Here is a 17111-nt window from a genome sequence, read left to right as displayed (position 1 = left end):
ATGTGTGGTACGTATGCATTGAGCTCACGTCGGCAGCATCTTCACACGTTGAAGACTTCAGCATCCTGGACGTTGGGCGGTGGGCCGCGTCTAAATTTGCATTGGCACCGAAGACACCATGCATTCTGCAATGCGATAAGGCCCGACACGCCTGCGCAAGCCGTTCCGTTGAGAATCCATTTGCAACGTTCTCACAATCACTTCGCAGTCGATTCTCACTTCGAGGTACGTCAGCTCTGTCACTGTTTGCCGTTGGCATAACCTAGCAACCCGAACGTACCTCCGGGGGAGGAAGAACGCCAAGGCACCGAAGCTGGGGAAGGAAAGCGGCCACCATTCTCTCCGAGCGCGGCTCAGGCACGTCCTATTCGGAGACGCGGTCATTTTGCTGGCGATGATGGTTGCTCTCGAGACTGTCAGCCTCCTCGTCGAAGTATCTATGTAGATCGCAGTTTTGCTTCGGGCGCCAGGTCCAGTAAGGGTTTGCGGGCAAGCGCGGGCTGGATGTGAGAGCGCTTGTGCACTTTGACAGCGTCCAAAGACTTGCGACTCTGTCGTGCAGTTCGCTTGAAAGACCACGAGGCGCCTTATATCCCGGCGAAGGGTGAAACTGGTTGCAGGGAGTCTACAATTCGTAAGTCGTGAAAGGCTTCTAGACACCTTGATCCGCGCACAACATGCATACATTCACGGCGCGTTCAGTGCCTGGGGCTTGCTGACGGCTTCCAGCTTCTCGACATGGTTCCGAGGAGAAGGGTCGATGGCTTATTTGCGGACTCCCGAGGGACATGCGCCTTGCATGGCGGCGACGTAAGTAACTATATGGCACTACCGCACACCTCCGGCTGTCCGGGAACGGCCGTCGTGTTGTGTTCGAATGTTGAATTCTTTTTCTCCCGAGAAAACCGGAGGTTAAATGAGAAATAGAAATGTCAAGCAGATTCGGCAATCCAAGCCGCTAGCGCAGCCCGGAAGACTGGCTCAAATGTCAAGACCATATCACAAACATAGTATTCAGCAACACCATCCGGACACAGAACAGACACGTGTGGACCAACGGACGGTACACGCCTTAGTACGTCGCCATCTCTTCGGCGCATCTACTCCTCCTTAGTGCCAGGAACCATGTCCTCCGTCGGGGCGGTGCCGACGTGTTCTTCGATCGTCTTAGTCCAGCTGGCAAGGACGCCGACTGGAGCCTGGGCGACCTGGGAGGCGGACGCCTCGTAGAGGTCGACCGGGAGCGGCGTCGTGGTGCGGCCGTTGGGGCCCTCGCGCACGAGCTTGAAGCCGTACGTGACGGTCCTGCTGCTCCCCTGTATGTTCAAGCGTCCACGAGGATTGTTGAGGAGCGAGTTGAGGTTCAAGCCCCAGTAATAATGCCCGTTGTACCTGGCGTCCGGGGTGAGCCATAGAAGTCGGATGGGGGGCGTGATACGCACCTATCACCCTTGGCTGGTGCCGGTCGCGGAGTGCCCGGTCAGCTCTCATGGTTATTCTGTAAACAAAGGTACTTACTGCCGACCCTACTGATATTCTCGAGCCCGAAGTCCTGATGACCGTTCAGTCAATGTCTGTAGGATCCGAAATTCGATAGGCTTACCTGTGCATACTCGGCGACTTCGCTGTTGGTCGTGATGACGCGGATAAGTGTCAGCTTCTCGCCCGCACCGACGCTAGGTGATAGGTTGGTAAGTATGCGTAACAGGTGAACACGAGCGTGTCAAGTGACTCTCACTCCATGTTCCAGGTGCTCGACACACTATAAGATGACTCCTTCGTCTCGCTTGACGAGGTCTCCGTAGAGACGGAGATGTCAAAACCAGAAGAGGCGACGTTATAGATAGTGATATGGCTACTAAGGTTAATGGAAGCTGATTCATGCCCACCCCAGTCAATGTTTTGAAACATGAAAGCAGTAAGTCAAGTACATACTAGCGTTAGCGACCGTGAGAGTGGCAGAGCTCGAGTTGGTCCACGATTCAGTCCACTGCTGCTCGAAAGGGCTGTTGTTGTGGGTGTTGTCATAGCTCCAAGCCGTCTCCTCACGCGTAATCGAGGTAGGCTTCCTGCCGAGGAGGTATGGCTCACCAATGGTCGTGTTGTAGGACCACCACCTGAACAGAGCTCGATGAGCATTACCTGCAATGCAGTAGCAGACATCGCAATGGGGACGTACTGGTACTCGGCAGCCACGCCTGAGTTGAGCGAAAGGTCCCCTATGCCATGCATAGTGCCCCCACGCCAGGCGTTAGCCTTCTTGTAAACTTCGTTGATGGGCCAGCCCAGGCGGGCAAGGTCCTCCCAAGAGGTCTTCGCAGTCGACATGTCTAGCTACTCACTGTATGCTGAGAAAGTAGATGAGGATAGGTGTGGTGGGCGGACTCCTAGACGTTATATACTGCTCCGACCCTCAGCGCCTTCATCATGTGCGGGACACAATGTCTGTTCCATGGCTTTGCACCTTCCCAACAACGATCGGAAGATGATCATTATTTCGATTCTGCTCTCCATTCCCTGTCAAGCCCTGCCGTTATTTGCAACACATCCGCTAGGAGGCCCGCCACTCGAAGCCAAGCCACAAAAGCTGCAATGATGCTACTCATCTGTGCCCTGAAATTTTCCGAGACATTAAAAGCTCAAGAAACCTATGGGAAAGTATAACTAAGAACTACACTGATTATGTTTCTGCCAGACGAAAAACAATCTATAGCCCGCTTCCGCCGAGCGGGTATGTCAGCTGGCCTCAACGATCGGCTCGCTTCCCTTCATCGAAGGAAATGGGGGGCACGTTGGAGATATTGGTCAGATCGTGTCCATTTTCACAATTGTATATTCCCATACACTTGTGCCGATGCAATGCGTCATCCATGCAAACAGCGACGAGCATTACAGCAGGAGGCTCGGCTTCACAGAACGTCATCGTAAACGCCCTATGTGATACGCTATCAGTGCCATGTTCAGAGGCTCGGTACCAATAAGAATAAATTCGCCCTTGTTGATGCGTTGCACCACGGGGTGGGCGGTCCGCCGGAATGTTCACTGCACTGATCATCCATATCATCTTCCAGACAATCGCGTCTCTGCCCGCTACCGTTACATGATGCCCGTGATCTCTGTCATTAGGTAGTAGGGCGTCCCCGCTGCGACGACGGCGACACTACCGATAAGTTCGTATGACCTTTCTACCCCCATAGATATAGCGAGGCTCCAAGGCTATAATGGCAATTTGCAGCAAGTCTCGCACTAGCCAGATACAACAGCGACACAGGAAGAAGCTTGTGCACTCCGAGACAGCAACACTGTCTAAGAACATTATCATTCGCCGAGATACCGCGATCGTCTGACAGTGCTTCGTTGACTTCTGTTCCATCCTGCTAGCCGATTGTGCCTCGACGACAACAACGCCCCTGTGGCCAATGAGGTGACTGCACCGCTGACGCATGGCACTATCGCACGCAAACACAGGGCCCCTTCCCCTCCGATCCTGCAACGTCTCGTTCTGCACGCCATCATCCTACAGGTCCGTTGAGACTTAGATCCCTCTCTTCGCCTCCGTTAGTCGTCGTCTTGGACGGCTAGAGAGAGAGACAAAGCATCGCAGTTCAGTGCGCCTTGCCGACGTCAAGAGCCTCCTTAGGAGTCGTCCTGCCCTCGACGATGGCGCTGACAGTCTTGAGCGCGTGGCTGAAGTCCTCGAAGAGGATGTGCGGAATTTTCTCGCGGTTGCAGTATGCGGCAAGGTCGTTGTCCCCACCCGGCTTCTCCTTCACGAACAGCACGTCGGCGTGCCGTGCGGCAGACATATCTATTGGAAGAAAACGTAAGCCATCCGTCAGCACGGTGACAGGGCAAGAACAGGCAAACTGGGAACACCAAATGGGCGGCAGCGAGGTACGCATGCGGGCGCGGGATGGGCACTCACCGGAAACGCCATCGCCAAAGAAGAAGATCAGGGGTGGGTCAGAGAGCTCCCGATACGGGAGGATGGCCTGGCTCTTGTCGTGACCGAATCCGCTAAATGGTTGACAAAACCCTTATTAGCCGACAAGGCTACAGAAGTACGCGGGGGGAGATACGAAAAGTACACGTACCTGGTCGGGTGCCGATATTTGATAGACCAACTACCGTCTTCATGGATGTCGACGTCGTTGGAGACGATCTCGATTTCCTTTGAGTCCTCCTCACCGATGAGGCTGGAGAGGACGGCACGAATTATGGGGGCCATACCGCTGCAATTACGTCAGTGGGCCAGTCGAGTTAGGGTAGAGATGAATGGGAACATGTGGGATCGGAGAAGGATCGGCAACGGGGGTCGCAGCGGGCGGGGAGCGTACCTAGAGATGATGACGATGGGGATATCATGTTCCTTGCAGTAGCGGTGAAAGTCCTTGAAGCCTGCATCGAGGGTGATGTCTGCCAGCGCGAATTGAGCAAGGTTAGATGGGCATCGGGCGTCTCATACGTTCGTTTGAGCTAATACTGGACTTATATACTCACTCTTCTTCAGCTCCTCCTTGCAAAAGTCGAAAGAGTGGCCGTTTCCCGATACGCTCTCCAGCATCTCCCGGAAGGCATCACTATTTGGACGTCGTTGCAGCGACTGCAATCTGCATGCATGAACAAAACTCACCGGAAGGTAACCTTTCCTGATAAGATATCCAGATTTCCTTGTCGGCGTTTCTCAGGACCGAAACCCAACTCGTCGGTCATGTCTGAGATACGCGGTCAGCTCAAGCCATACTGATTATCATTCATCGAGCATTGCAGGCCGCAAATCGCTTGCACAAGGAACGTGAACCTGATGCACAGATGTAGATCATGCGCTCTCCAGGAACCATAACTGACGTCAGATGGAGGTCGCGGACGGATGATCGATATCGATGACCAGCGACGACACGCAGCAGAAGAAGTATTGTGATAGAACTCACAATCGTTGGAATCCCGAGTCGTAATGGTCCCATCCCTGTGGTCGGCGAGATATTGTTAGCATCCGCTGATCGAGAACAAGGCGGAGAAAGTATGTCGGAGTAAACACCAGTTGAGATGAAGCAGGATCAGGTGTAAACAGGGACAATGGCACAAGAAGGACGGACCAACCAGTCTGAAAGGACGACAAATTTCTTGTCCTTATGAATCGGGGGGTATGGGAGGGTACTCTTGGGTGCGGAATCTGCACTCGTAGCCATGACTCCAAATTCGGTGATGCGATGTTGATCTAGTGTTGTCTACGTCTAGGTGCTGAATTCCTCAGAGTACACTCCGAGATGTGGTATCGAGGAAGTGGTGGGATTTGGTGCACAATGTCGACAGACGTGGAGAAGGAGATGTCGAGGACGTAGGTGGGCGCGTAAATGGAGCGGGATGAGGCTGCGATGAGCGAAGTGGCGGCGATGAGGTATTCTTGATCTTATCTAATCTATCCCAATCTCCAGCGGATGGGCATATGCGGCCGCTGGCCGTGGCCGCTTTCCCCTCAGCGAAATCGATTGACTGGGACGGCCAGTTGTTCTGCTCCTATGTAGTCAAGCATATGTCAACTCCGAGAAACTCCAGCCGTCGCCTTGCTTCACTCGATGTCCTAGTTGATGCTTGGTGACCCTGCAAATCCCGTCCCTCTCAACATTTCGATGCCAGCGGCCGTTGTACTTCCGAGGCTTGCTCTCGAACGCCGGACGCTCATATTAGAACAGTCTATCGAGTCTGGAGCAGTCTGTTGAGGAGGTCTTGGAGCCTGACCCACCGGATTCTTGAGACATGAGCTGGAGGTAGATCATGGTCAGTAAATTAATCATCGCTTAATGGTCGTGTAAGTGGCGCGTGCTGACTACGGGTACCTCTGCTCATCTGGCAGCCAGCAAAGTGGCGGAGGAAGGCCTGTACTCCGGCTGACAGCTCTGGAACCCCAAACTCGTCTTATAGCGATATCCGCCTTGTACTATGCCACGATCGCCAGCCAGGGACGGTGTGCAACCACTGGCACAACATCTCGTAACTCATGAAGCCGAGATTGACACGGCCGTACCCATATGGAATGATTATCTAGTAGTCTGTTTGCTCAACGTACCTTCGCCATCGCTCTTTTCTCACCAGGGATCTCGCTCAGGTGCCAATTTTCCCGGTTAAGTACCGTCTGGTCAATGATGCTCTCACAGCGCCACTTCTCTGTATGTCAAGTTCACTCTTTCGCATGTCGGGAAGACTGATATAAGGTTTTGTGAGCTTCGTTCAGCATGGTGCATGCCGGGATGTTAGCTTTTTCAGAATGACACTTTTTGAGTCCCATCCTCGTGGGGTATACGCAGAGCTCAAGGCGAGCTGATGCTGTTCTCCGTACGAGGTATAAAAGTCCTTTGCTTGAGTGCGGAGGTGCTTCATCACCCAGCTCGAACGGTGTCGATCGCGTCTGCAATTCCCACTCAGCTATGCGTACCACTATGTCGACGCTCGTTACGCTCGTGTTGGCTGTCAATGCCGAACAACACTGGGCTTTCGGTAACGTTAGACCGATTGTCACGACCCGTCTTGACCCCGTCATCAACTCCAATGCGGTATGTGTCGCTCTTATTTCCCTCCCGACGGAGTATAGCACTCTGACCGCCTGCACGTCAGATCGGATCACACGTCCACTCGGTTGTGGGCGCAAGCCGGTTCAAGGATGTGTATGACCCAGCCGATCTCGTCCAGAGCAACTGTACCACAATTCCCGTACAACCAGACAAGAGCAACTACTGGGCGGTGAGTTAGTCACAGCACCTGTCCTAATATTGACACCGACGAGCTCTGACTTGCGCTTAGCCTCAACTGTACCATCAAGATCAGAATACTGGGCTATTCACTCCAATCCGTGCGTAGTATCACCTTCCTAGAATGCCGTTCGGCTTGTGCGCTGTATCCCGGAAGATCTGGTGCTGTCTGCCTTGATATAGGCTCGTCGTACGGTCGTCCCGATACCTTGTCTGACACAACGCAGAGGGGGGATTTTTCCGATCAGGAGGTTTTCAAAGCCTCCGATAGTTACTTCAGGCTGGGTGCCCTTACATACCGTATTTGGCGACCTCCTGAGACGTGGCAGCGGGGTCAGAATTCTTGGGCACTGGCCACGCGGATCTTGAGTGCTTCCAGAGCAGATATCTCGTAATGCGAGGGTAATGTGGGCAACAAAGTTTGGCAGATTCCCAATCGCGTACGCTCCCCGTTGTGATATCTGCTCACACAACGTTGGTCTCGCTAGCTCTAATGCGGCTCATCTCATGTTCCGCGCCGTTTTCCTGTCGCCCAAAAGAACTTGATCACAAGCTAACAATGTCATTGCAGCGACGTCTTTCAATATCTACTACCTCCTGCGACCGGGCCCAAAGAATGAGTCCATTAAGGCGTTTCCGCCTGGCCTCCGTGTTAGTACACATCAGGCACATACGTACTCAGAGAAACGGTTAACTGACAGATGCCACCTTAGATGATCGCTGGAGACACGAGCAGGCGCTCATACAACGCGTCTGACTTCGCTCAACAAGCCATCAGCTTTGTCTGTTTGGGTATGTGTCATGTCTTCTCTCGCGACGCGTCCTGACACGCGCATTTAGACGACAGCGATGACCACGTGAACGACCCCGACTGGGCCGAGCGGCCGAACTTCTTCGACCACAACTGCCCGAATGGTATGCGCGCCCAGGTGTTCTTCCCTTCTTGCTGGGATGGTGTCAATCTCGACTCTCCCAACCACACATCACACATGGCCTACCCAATTCAGAACTACAATAGCGGCGATTGCCCGGAGAGCCATCCCGTCCACGTCGTCTCGCTCTTCTATGAGATGGATGTATCCGTCGGCCAGTTTGACTTCTGGGGTAACGGTACCTGGGTTCTTGCGAACGGCGACACGACCGGGTACGGACACCACGGCGATTTCACGAACGGATGGGACGTCGACCTCCTCCAGAACGCCATCGACAACTGTCCGAACGCGACTGGGAATGTCGGGGACTGTCCGCCTCTCGCTGCCCTGCTGGATCAGGCGTCTGCAGATGCTTGTGTGCTGGAGACGGAGATTGTTGACGAGGAAACCGGCTTCAACGCTCCGCTCTCGTCGCTACCAGGCTGCAATCCGCTGTGGAACGGGACCGGAACGCGGCCGGAATGCTCGAGCAACGGGAGCGTTCCGCAGCTGATACCAGCGCAGATCCCGCTTCCGACCAACTGGTCCGAGGTTGGGTGTATCGTCGAGGGCACGAACGGCCGGGCATTGGTCGGTGCATCCACGACGAGCCCAAATATGACGCGCGCGTCATGCGCTTCGTTCTGCCAGTCGCTGGGGTTCGCATTGGCTGGCGTCGAGTTCTCAGACGAGTGTTACTGTGATAACAAGCTGCGGAATGGCGCGTCGAATGCGACGGTGACGTGGAACGAGTGCACGAACCATTGTGCTGGGAATAGTACGTCCTTCTACTGGTCGATTGCCGTTAGTTTGAGTGCTGATTGTCGAGTCGTAGGCAATGAGATCTGCGGTGGTCCCATGCTCCTTACCCTCCTTGTCAACTCAAACCCCCCTCCTCCGCCGCCCGACACCATTCTCCCACCTGGATGGTCTTTTGTCGGCTGTGTGTCAGACAATCCAGCACGCGCCCTCACAGGCTTCAACACCGCGAACAACCAGATGACGCACGATTCGTGCATAGCGACGTGCTCCTCTCAGAACTTCTCGATCGCCGGTATAGAATTTGGCAGTGAATGTTACTGTGGGTGCCTCGTTCATCCGAGAATGCAGCTCTCGTCTAACTTTTCTATGCGACTAGGTGGTGATTCTTTTGCGAACGGAGGTGGCGACCTCCTGGACTCTTCTAGTTGCAGCGTCGTCTGCTCAGGAGATGCGCTAAGCACCTGTGGTGGCAGCTGGGCGCTGAGCGCGTTCCAGTCCAATGTCACGGTGATTCTCCCATCGTCGGCGACCTCATCCCCTGCTGCGCCTTCGACGTCCGCCTCATCGGCCTTCTCGACATCTCTTTCAACATCGACATCTCTTTCAACATCGACATCTCTTTCAACATCGACATCTCTTTCAACATCGACATCTCTTTCAACATCGACATCTCTTTCAACATCGACATCTCTTTCAACATCGACATCTCTTTCAACATCGACATCTCAGGTGTCATCCGTGCCTATCTCGTCCTCTTCCCCAGTTTCCTCGGCATCTTTGCCAGCAACTTCGGTCCCTGTATCTGTTGTCCCCTCCGTCGCCAGCTCAGCTACGTCGTCCGTTACTGCCTCCAGTTCCATATCCGCCTCCCAGTCTACTGCCATATCTGTTTCGGGCTCTACCCTAAGTGCGAGTTCTAGTGTACCATCAAACACCACCGATTCCTTGCCAGTAGCCTAAGCCGTCACATTGCGGTTCGGTTTTGCAGGTCATGCATGATCATCTGTATTTAAGAAGTTAGTTGACCTGACGCAACATGGTAGCGAATATTTGGACATTGGGTCTATTGTTCAACAGCTCATCAGTATGTGATCCGCCAGCAGCAAGACTCGGACGTGGCTACCGAAGCACCGTCCGCTTCGCACCTGTAGTGCATCCGAACTCTGGTTTAGTCTACTGTAGTCTGACTGAGACTGATAGGAGCGGAACGAGACATAAAGAAGTCAAGAATATCTCCAAGCAATAGCAGGGATATAGATTGGACTCATGTGCAGGCGAAGCTGTTATCTAAACTAAGCCAGCTGCCTTATTTGATCTCCTCTAGCCGGTACCTACACAGGAGTACATCGCGCGACGGGAATTGGGGGGAGGAGGCGCCCATCAGAGGCCCCGTGCGCGATCAATGCTGATCACCGAGGACACCACCCGGAATCCAATGGTTATAAAGACCAGCGGATTTCGCTTGGCCTCCTTGCGGAAGCCACTGGTCGCGTCAGTGGGCCATGTTGTGTCAACGGAAATCAAAGGACGCGCCGGTGGCGGGGTGTCCTGAGCGACTTCGATGAGAGCCTTGTGCCGAGACAGGCACTCGCCCTAAGAGGCGCCGGTGCTATCGCTGCCTTCTTCCTTCCACCATCGCGTCGTGTATTCTGGGAGATCGTCTCTGCGTGGCCCCTCATCTCACCTTGAATTCTCTCTCCATATGGCCAGTTCTGGATCAGAGTAAGTCGTACAGTCCATCGTTAGCGTAGGGCAGGTTTAAAATGATATATTGAGGCCACAGAATGCCGTTATAGGGGGGTCACGCGAGATCCTCAACCCACGAGGACAACGACGTCGGCCTCACTGAAGAGAGCACCAACGTCCCCATCCCAGCTCGCTCCGGAGCACCAGAGCCCGAGGTCGAAATGGAGGATGCTGGCACCCAGGAAGGTGAGGAGGATGACGATGACGGCTCCGTCGACCTGGAACAATTGGGGCCCGCCCTTTCCAGTCGTATGGAGGATTAGCTACGCATGGTTGTTTGCTTTGAGTCAATGAGATATATTAGTTGCATTCTACGCGTGTTAAAGTCGTCCAATACAACAGTGCTTGCAGTCAAAGCAACACCATCTACCGCACTCGAGCAACCCCTAAGCGCCCTGCTGACCAGAAATTTACCATATTTGGGGCCAGGGCACCCACGTATCACCGCTGGCGGCCTTATGGGTGCCCTGGTGTCGCGCCACCCAAAATCTGGGTGGCTTTATGACCATTGAAATCCGCACGGCCGGGCGGTGGCCCCCGCTGGGAGCCCGTGCTAGCGAATTCCAGTCGCGCGATGTACTCCTGTGTAATCTAAGCTGCACGATTGATCTCATCTATGTAATCTATTCGGAACGGCGGCTGCATCCGGGTTGCTCAGATCGCTGCTTCCACTCGAGCTTCGCCGGGCCGAAAGCTAATCGCTTGACTGCTCCTTGTCTTCTTGTCGACTGTATGCATGTGCTCTTTGCATCGCTTTAATAACGGTTTTTTTGGAGTGGCCATAACGTCTACCTCTATCGGCCATACCACCAATCACCAGAGCCCGATTCTCAAGCTCGAAAGACATGGTCGTACAGCAGCTCCTGAGAAACTTTCTTCAAGTCGGTCGAACAGCTTTGGACGACATATGTAAGATATCAATATCTATGGTTGGCCACCGTGGCTACAAGATCCTCATCTGACACATAAGCACTTCGGTTGCCTCTGCAGTGCCCTGGCCGTTGGTTGATAAGATGACAGCGAATGCTCTGTCAACAGGAACTCAGCCTATCGAACCTAGGACATAAGGTCCAGCGTGTACAGTCCACTTACGTAGAAGTGACAAACAAAGTGGTGCCGAACATATCGAGTCCGTGTTCAGCCCATGAACGCGGGCTTGTATATGCTGAACAAACTCAACCCCAAGTCGCATCTGGAACAAATTCCTCTCACCGTCAAGGCTAAGTTCTTCGAACCTGGTACTTGAAGGTTGCGTGAAACATGTGCGGTGCGAACATTCCCTGGACTCACAGATGGCCAAGTCGTTAATTGATTCTCAAAGCCTCTTTGAAGCTCCTGGACGTTCTCGACCGGAGCCGGTGTGCCTCCGAGCAGCTCAGCACTGTTCAAAACCTTGACCTTGATGGTACCGATATTTAGCGATCCGAAGTCCGATTACCGTCGGTCTCACTCGCCGTTCCTGTTGAAATCGGTTTCTCCGGTCCATGCTATACGTGTCGTCTTCCCGCTGCTGGTCCACGATAGCCAATCCGAGGAGCTTGCTGATGGCGCAACCGCAAATGCTAGTCTTTGCTAACTCTGTCGTTTGCAAGCACCCATACTGTGTTCGCGATGATTGCTAGGGACTGGGTCCCATTGACGCGTCTCGCTGTGCATGGAATCGTGATTGACATTGCCATACCAATGGAATGATCGCGTCGATTGACTAAGAACGTCAGGTGCAAAATATCTTTACTCTCATGGGGATCGTTGACTAAACAGCATTATTAACATAGCCTTATTCTCATCAGCCCCCTTGCTGGGGTGCCAGTTTCCCCGACTGAGAACTGTCTTGTCGTTGATCCTCTCACAGCGCCATTTCTCTGTTCGTCAAGCTTGCTCTTTCACATGTCGAGGAAGGCTAATATGAGCTCTATTGAGGTTCATGCAGCGTGGTCGCACCGGAATATCTGGCCCGTCCAACATGTCGACTATTGGACACTATCCTCGTACGGTGTACTGGGCCGAAAGGACCTCTTGCATCACTTGGTACGAGGTATATAAACCTGCTGCTCGAGTGCAGAGATTCTCCACCCTTACCCACCCCGAACAGTGTTCCAATCTCCTACGGTTTTTCTCAGTCATGCATACTGCGCTGTGGACACTCGTCACCTTAGCTACAGTGGTCAGTGCTGAGCACTGGATCTTCGGCGGCGTTAGACCGATTGTTACGACCCGCCTTGACCCCGTCATCAGCCCCAATGCAGTAAGTGTCGCTTTTACTCTAGTCACGGGGTTCAGAATTTTGACCGCCTGCCCACCAGATCGGCTCGCACGTCCACTCGATTGTGGGCGCAAGCCGCTTCCAGAACGTCTACGACCCGGCAGACCTCGTTCAGAGCAACTGTACCACAATCCCTGTGCAGCCTGACAAGAGCAATTACTGGGCGGTGGGTGTACCGTTGCTTCCGTCCCAGTCCCAAGGCTGACCAGCTGTACCTACGGTAGCCTCAATTGTACCACCAGGATCAGAACACGAGTCTATTCACTCCAATTCGTGCGTACCTTTACTTCTATCGACTCTTCCTCGGGCTGTCTATCGCACGCCGGAAGACTGTTGGTTGTCAGCTGCCGGGGTATCGATACATAAGGTGGACAGCGATCCCGGTACCTTGTTTGACACAAATGCCGGGGTCCTAAGCTTGCGTGGATCACAGCCGCTGCGAACTCCTCAGCGCCCACGAGAGCTTAACTGCTCCGGGTGGGCTACTAGTCACTCCATATGGTGACCTCCTTAGACGTACAGCCTCATTCGCCATGAGGACCTGGTGAACTGCCTGAGCTAACGCCCCGTGAAGCAAGGGTGTTGTTCCCAAGCCAGGCGCGCCGGATTGTTCGTATGGTGACTGGCCAATATCTACACGCCACGTTGGCGTTGCCAGTTATAGAGCGGCCAGTACCTTTCCCACTTTTTCCATTCATTCTGCACGCACGACCACGGGTTGACATCGGTGCTTCAGCAACATCATTCAATATCTACTACCTCATGCGGCCAGGCCCGATGACTGAGTCCATCAAGGCTTTCCCCCCTGGCCTTCGTGTGAGTACACATCAGGCACATGGAACGATATGGCTACTTGACGCATCTTGTCCTAAGATGGTCGCAGGAGACCCCAACAGGCGTTCATATAACGCTTCGGACTTTGCACAACAAGCCATCAGCTTTGTCTGCTTGGGTACTGCAATTTTATCCCTTAATTGCGCCACGCATACTGAGACATGCGCCTAGACTTCAATGCTGACCACTCGAACGATCCCGATTGGGATGAGCGGCCGAACTTCTTCGACCACAACTGCCCGGACGGCATGCGCGCCCAAGTGTTCTTTCCCTCCTGCTGGGACGGTGTCAATCTCGACTCCCCCGACCACACGTCGCACATGGCCTACCCGATACAGAACTATAACGGCGGTGACTGCCCTGACAGCCACCCCGTCCATCTCGTCTCGCTCTTCTACGAGATGTTTGTCTCTGTGGATCAATTCGACTTCTGGGGTAACGGCACATGGGTACTCGCGAACGGCGACACGACCGGGTACGGACACCACGGCGATTTCACGAACGGCTGGGACGTCGACCTCCTCCAGAACGCTATCGACAACTGCCCGAACGCGACTGGAAACGTCATGGACTGTCCGCCGCTCGCCGCTGCGATGGACCAGGCCTCTGCGGATGCTTGCGTGCTGGAGACGGAGATCGTAGACGAGGACACCGGCTTCGAGACCCCACTCTCAGCCTTACCAGGCTGCAACCCCTTGTGGAACGGTACCGGGCTGCGAACGGAGTGTTTGAGCGACGCGGAGCTTCCGCAACTGATCCCGGCACAGACCCCGCTTCCAACTAACTGGAGCAAGATCGGGTGTATCGCTGAGGGCACGGACGGGCGCGCGTTGATTGGCGCCTCGACGACAAGTCCGAACCTGACCCGCGCGGCGTGCGTCGCGTTTTGTGAGTCGAAGGGCTTTGCGCTCGCAGGAGTTGAGTTCTCCGACGAGTGCTACTGCGACGACGAGCTGCGGAATGGCGCGACGAACACCACGTTGATATGGAACGAGTGCACAAACCACTGCGCTGGCAACGGTACGCCCTTTCGTCGGCTTACTGGCACATGCACTATTGCTGATGGGCAGGTTTTAGATAACGAGATTTGCGGCGGTCCCGCGCGGCTTACCCTCCTTGTCACTTCTAATCCCCCTCCTCCCCCCAACGACACGATCCTTCCGGATGGATGGTCTTTCGCTGGCTGTGTGTCTGATGACCCAGCACGCGCACTGACTGGTTTCAGCACTGCGGACGACCAGATGACTCACGCGTCGTGTGTAGCGACATGCTCCTCTCACAACTTCACGATCGCCGGTATAGAATTCGGTCGCGAATGCTACTGTAAGTCCATTGCCAACTTGAGGACGGCCCTCCAGGCTTATTGTTTGGTTGGTTCAGGTGGAAACGCGTTCGAGAACGGCGCTGGACAAGCGCTGGATCCTGCGAGCTGCAACGTCGTCTGTGCTGGAGATGCCTTGAGTACATGTGGTGGCAGCTGGGCACTGAGCGCGTTCCAGTCCAACGCCACAGTTGCTCTCCAATCGTCTGCATCCTCTGCTGCACCCTCCACCTCCGCATCTTTAGCGGTCTCGGTATCTACTACCGCATCGCAGGTTCCCTCCGTGCCGATCTCTTCCGCTTCCCCGACCTCCCCCGTGTCTTTCTCCGCCACCTCTACTCCTGTCTCTTCGGCCTCATCCGTCGCTGGTTCCGCTACTCCCTCGATCTCTGCATCCACCTCCCAGTCTATTGCTACATCTGTTCCTGCGAGCTCCAGTGCTCCATCAAACACCACGGTTGTTCTGCCGGATGGATGGGCCTCCATCGGATGCCGTCAAGACGACGTATCGGGGCGGACACTCGATATGGACGCCTTCACCAGCGACAACATGACGATCCCTGGATGTATCGCGCACTGCGCCTCCCTGGGCCATCCCGTGGCTGGCGTTGAGTACGCTCGCGAATGTTATTGCGGGAGCGCATTCGTGAACGATGGTGGCGCCGTCCTACCTGATGACGCGTGCGACATGGCATGTAGCGGCGATACGACGAGCATCTGCGGTGGGCCTGGTGCGCTATTCGCATTCCAGGATGTGAATACCACGGCAGTTGCGCGACGCATGTACAGGTCGAGGGGGTCTTACAAGCTGTGAATCCCGGAGATTTCGAGCCGAATTGTTGATGATATGATGTATGAATGCCTGAATAAATAGACAGACGCACTCTGGGTAATAAGGGGACTGTACATGGTTTAATCTTACTGCAAATATACTATAGACGGATAAAGCACTCGATGTGGTGATTAGGCGCTCGTCAACAGGTAGTTGAGCGTATAATGCTCTGTTGGCTAGGCTATCCAACCAGCCTGACTCGGAACACGAACCCTCAGACCTAATGAGACTCCAGAAGAGCTGGAAGTAATTTCTTGTTGTGTGCCGAATGACATACCCATCGAGATTGAAAGATGAGGGACTGATGATGGCGAGCTGACTGTGCCATCAGTCGATAGCGTATGTACGTAGGCGAAGACCTTGTCCAAAATCACGAGAAGGCACAAGACCTTGATGGCTCTGGAAAAGCTAGTTCCGTGACAGTGAGCTCGAGGCGGGCGAGCCCATCGTGCGGCCTACGCTGCCGGCTCGCTGCGATAGTGCGACCGAGAAGGTACTTAGGTTGTGGTTGATGACTCGCTAGATATTGTGTATCAATCTTGCAATTCGTGGTGAGATTAGAATCTGTGTGGCACGTTGAGCAGCATGTTGACATGATAGTAGGAGTACACCAATCGAACGAGGATTGATCGCCTCCGATATGATAAGCTATGGTCCAGATTCCGTGTCATTCTGCAAGTCACGAGACAATTCACAGCTCTACGACTGTAAACGTACATGAGTGCAATCTATCGCATAGAAAGAGCGTGCTTAGGAAGAGTTGCCAGTGCAGTGAGGGACATCAAGATTTCTCGATGACAGGCCAGCCGGTTGCGGCCGACGCCGCTGCATCATTTGCTCTGTCCCACGGGCGTGCTGAGCGCTAACGGTATATCTGATTTTATTTCCAGATGATGGAGTCGTTCATCTACCGTGTCCTACATATCTCTGCAATATACGCTCCCTCCCGTGTACCAACTGGAACTCCAGACGTTCTCTAGAATAGTCTCCCACATCCTCTCGTACGATCCCTCGTAGAACGATGGACTTCACCGCCTTGGAGTTATTGCCCTCCCATATACCAACTCCAGCTCTAGACTTTCTACTCCTATTCCATTTCCTCAGAACCCTTGTAGCGTGATGGATCTCAGCGTCTTGGAGTTACTGAGCAAGCAAATCTCAAATGAAGTCGAGGTGCTTGGGTTGTTGCGAAGTAATGTACGCACCGGGAGGTAGGTGTCATCAGTCGCCTCGTCCACAATTCTGCTGACATTGACTTCTTACATAGGTATACCGAAGTGGTTAGCTAGTAACCTAGGCCGTTACGTGGCTCTTGCTCTCTACTGACACCCACTACGCCAGCTGCGGGCCCTCGCTATCGCATTACACAAGGGGACCGTTGTCGTAGGCGGTCTCATCAACGCAGCTTTGCCTATTCACTATATCCCTCGTCTTCGAGCTCTCCTGTCAGAAGGAACGTACCTACGTCTCGCCACCGGGCCACTGGCCTTTTCCCCAGACCTCTATGGAAGGCTTACACAACCTAGCAACGACGTGCCGATACTGGCGTGAGCTGATATCGACAACGCCAACTCTCTGGACAACCGTCGCGACAGCCTATGGTCGTGGCGGCGTCCACAAGTTACGGCAGAGCGCGCATGTACTTGAAAATCCGGATCTGCAACTGGTCGCCCACATCGATGGCCGAAAAGTCTCT

The 17111-nt window shown here is 54.0% G+C and overlaps 4 protein-coding genes across 4 annotated transcripts; 2 read left to right on the top strand and 2 right to left on the bottom strand.

The window, feature by feature from the left end:
• Positions 1-1097: 1097 nt before the first annotated feature.
• Positions 1098-2359, bottom strand: DICSQDRAFT_90817 (cytolysin; the record flags this gene model as incomplete). Its single annotated transcript, XM_007368844.1, has 7 exons — positions 2180-2359; positions 1936-2117; positions 1739-1874; positions 1604-1676; positions 1519-1552; positions 1443-1455; positions 1098-1392 (listed from the first exon to the last, which is right to left on the bottom strand). The coding sequence occupies exons 1-7, from the start codon at positions 2326-2328 to the stop codon at positions 1101-1103; spliced, it is 879 nt and encodes a 292-aa protein (XP_007368906.1). The 5' UTR covers positions 2329-2359.
• An 847-nt stretch (positions 2360-3206) lies between these two features.
• Positions 3207-4987, bottom strand: DICSQDRAFT_139453 (uncharacterized protein). Its single transcript, XM_007368843.1, has 6 exons — positions 4634-4987; positions 4501-4580; positions 4338-4416; positions 4095-4232; positions 3926-4017; positions 3207-3808 (listed from the first exon to the last, which is right to left on the bottom strand). The coding sequence occupies exons 1-6, from the start codon at positions 4711-4713 to the stop codon at positions 3606-3608; spliced, it is 672 nt and encodes a 223-aa protein (XP_007368905.1). The 5' UTR covers positions 4714-4987; the 3' UTR covers positions 3207-3605.
• Positions 4988-5502: 515 nt separating this feature from the next.
• On the top strand, positions 5503-9379 carry DICSQDRAFT_110312 (WSC-domain-containing protein; the record flags this gene model as incomplete). Its single annotated transcript, XM_007368842.1, has 11 exons — positions 5503-5778; positions 5855-6048; positions 6107-6167; positions 6233-6551; positions 6613-6738; positions 6799-6847; positions 7318-7397; positions 7460-7538; positions 7587-8435; positions 8493-8738; positions 8796-9379. The coding sequence occupies exons 4-11, from the start codon at positions 6426-6428 to the stop codon at positions 9377-9379; spliced, it is 2139 nt and encodes a 712-aa protein (XP_007368904.1). The 5' UTR covers positions 5503-5778; positions 5855-6048; positions 6107-6167; positions 6233-6425.
• A 2908-nt stretch (positions 9380-12287) lies between these two features.
• DICSQDRAFT_128935 (WSC-domain-containing protein) lies at positions 12288-15397 on the top strand (the record flags this gene model as incomplete). Its single annotated transcript, XM_007368841.1, has 9 exons — positions 12288-12410; positions 12469-12594; positions 12671-12701; positions 13165-13244; positions 13302-13380; positions 13434-14282; positions 14526-14585; positions 14643-14836; positions 14858-15397. The coding sequence occupies 9 exons, from the start codon at positions 12288-12290 to the stop codon at positions 15395-15397; spliced, it is 2082 nt and encodes a 693-aa protein (XP_007368903.1).
• Positions 15398-17111: the final 1714 nt, after the last annotated feature.

The sequence above is a fragment of the Dichomitus squalens genome, assembly GCF_000275845.1.
Source record: "Dichomitus squalens LYAD-421 SS1 unplaced genomic scaffold DICSQscaffold_40, whole genome shotgun sequence".
NCBI classification, from domain to species: Eukaryota; Fungi; Basidiomycota; class Agaricomycetes; order Polyporales; family Polyporaceae; genus Dichomitus; species Dichomitus squalens.
This window is presented reverse-complemented; position numbering and strand designations above follow the sequence as displayed.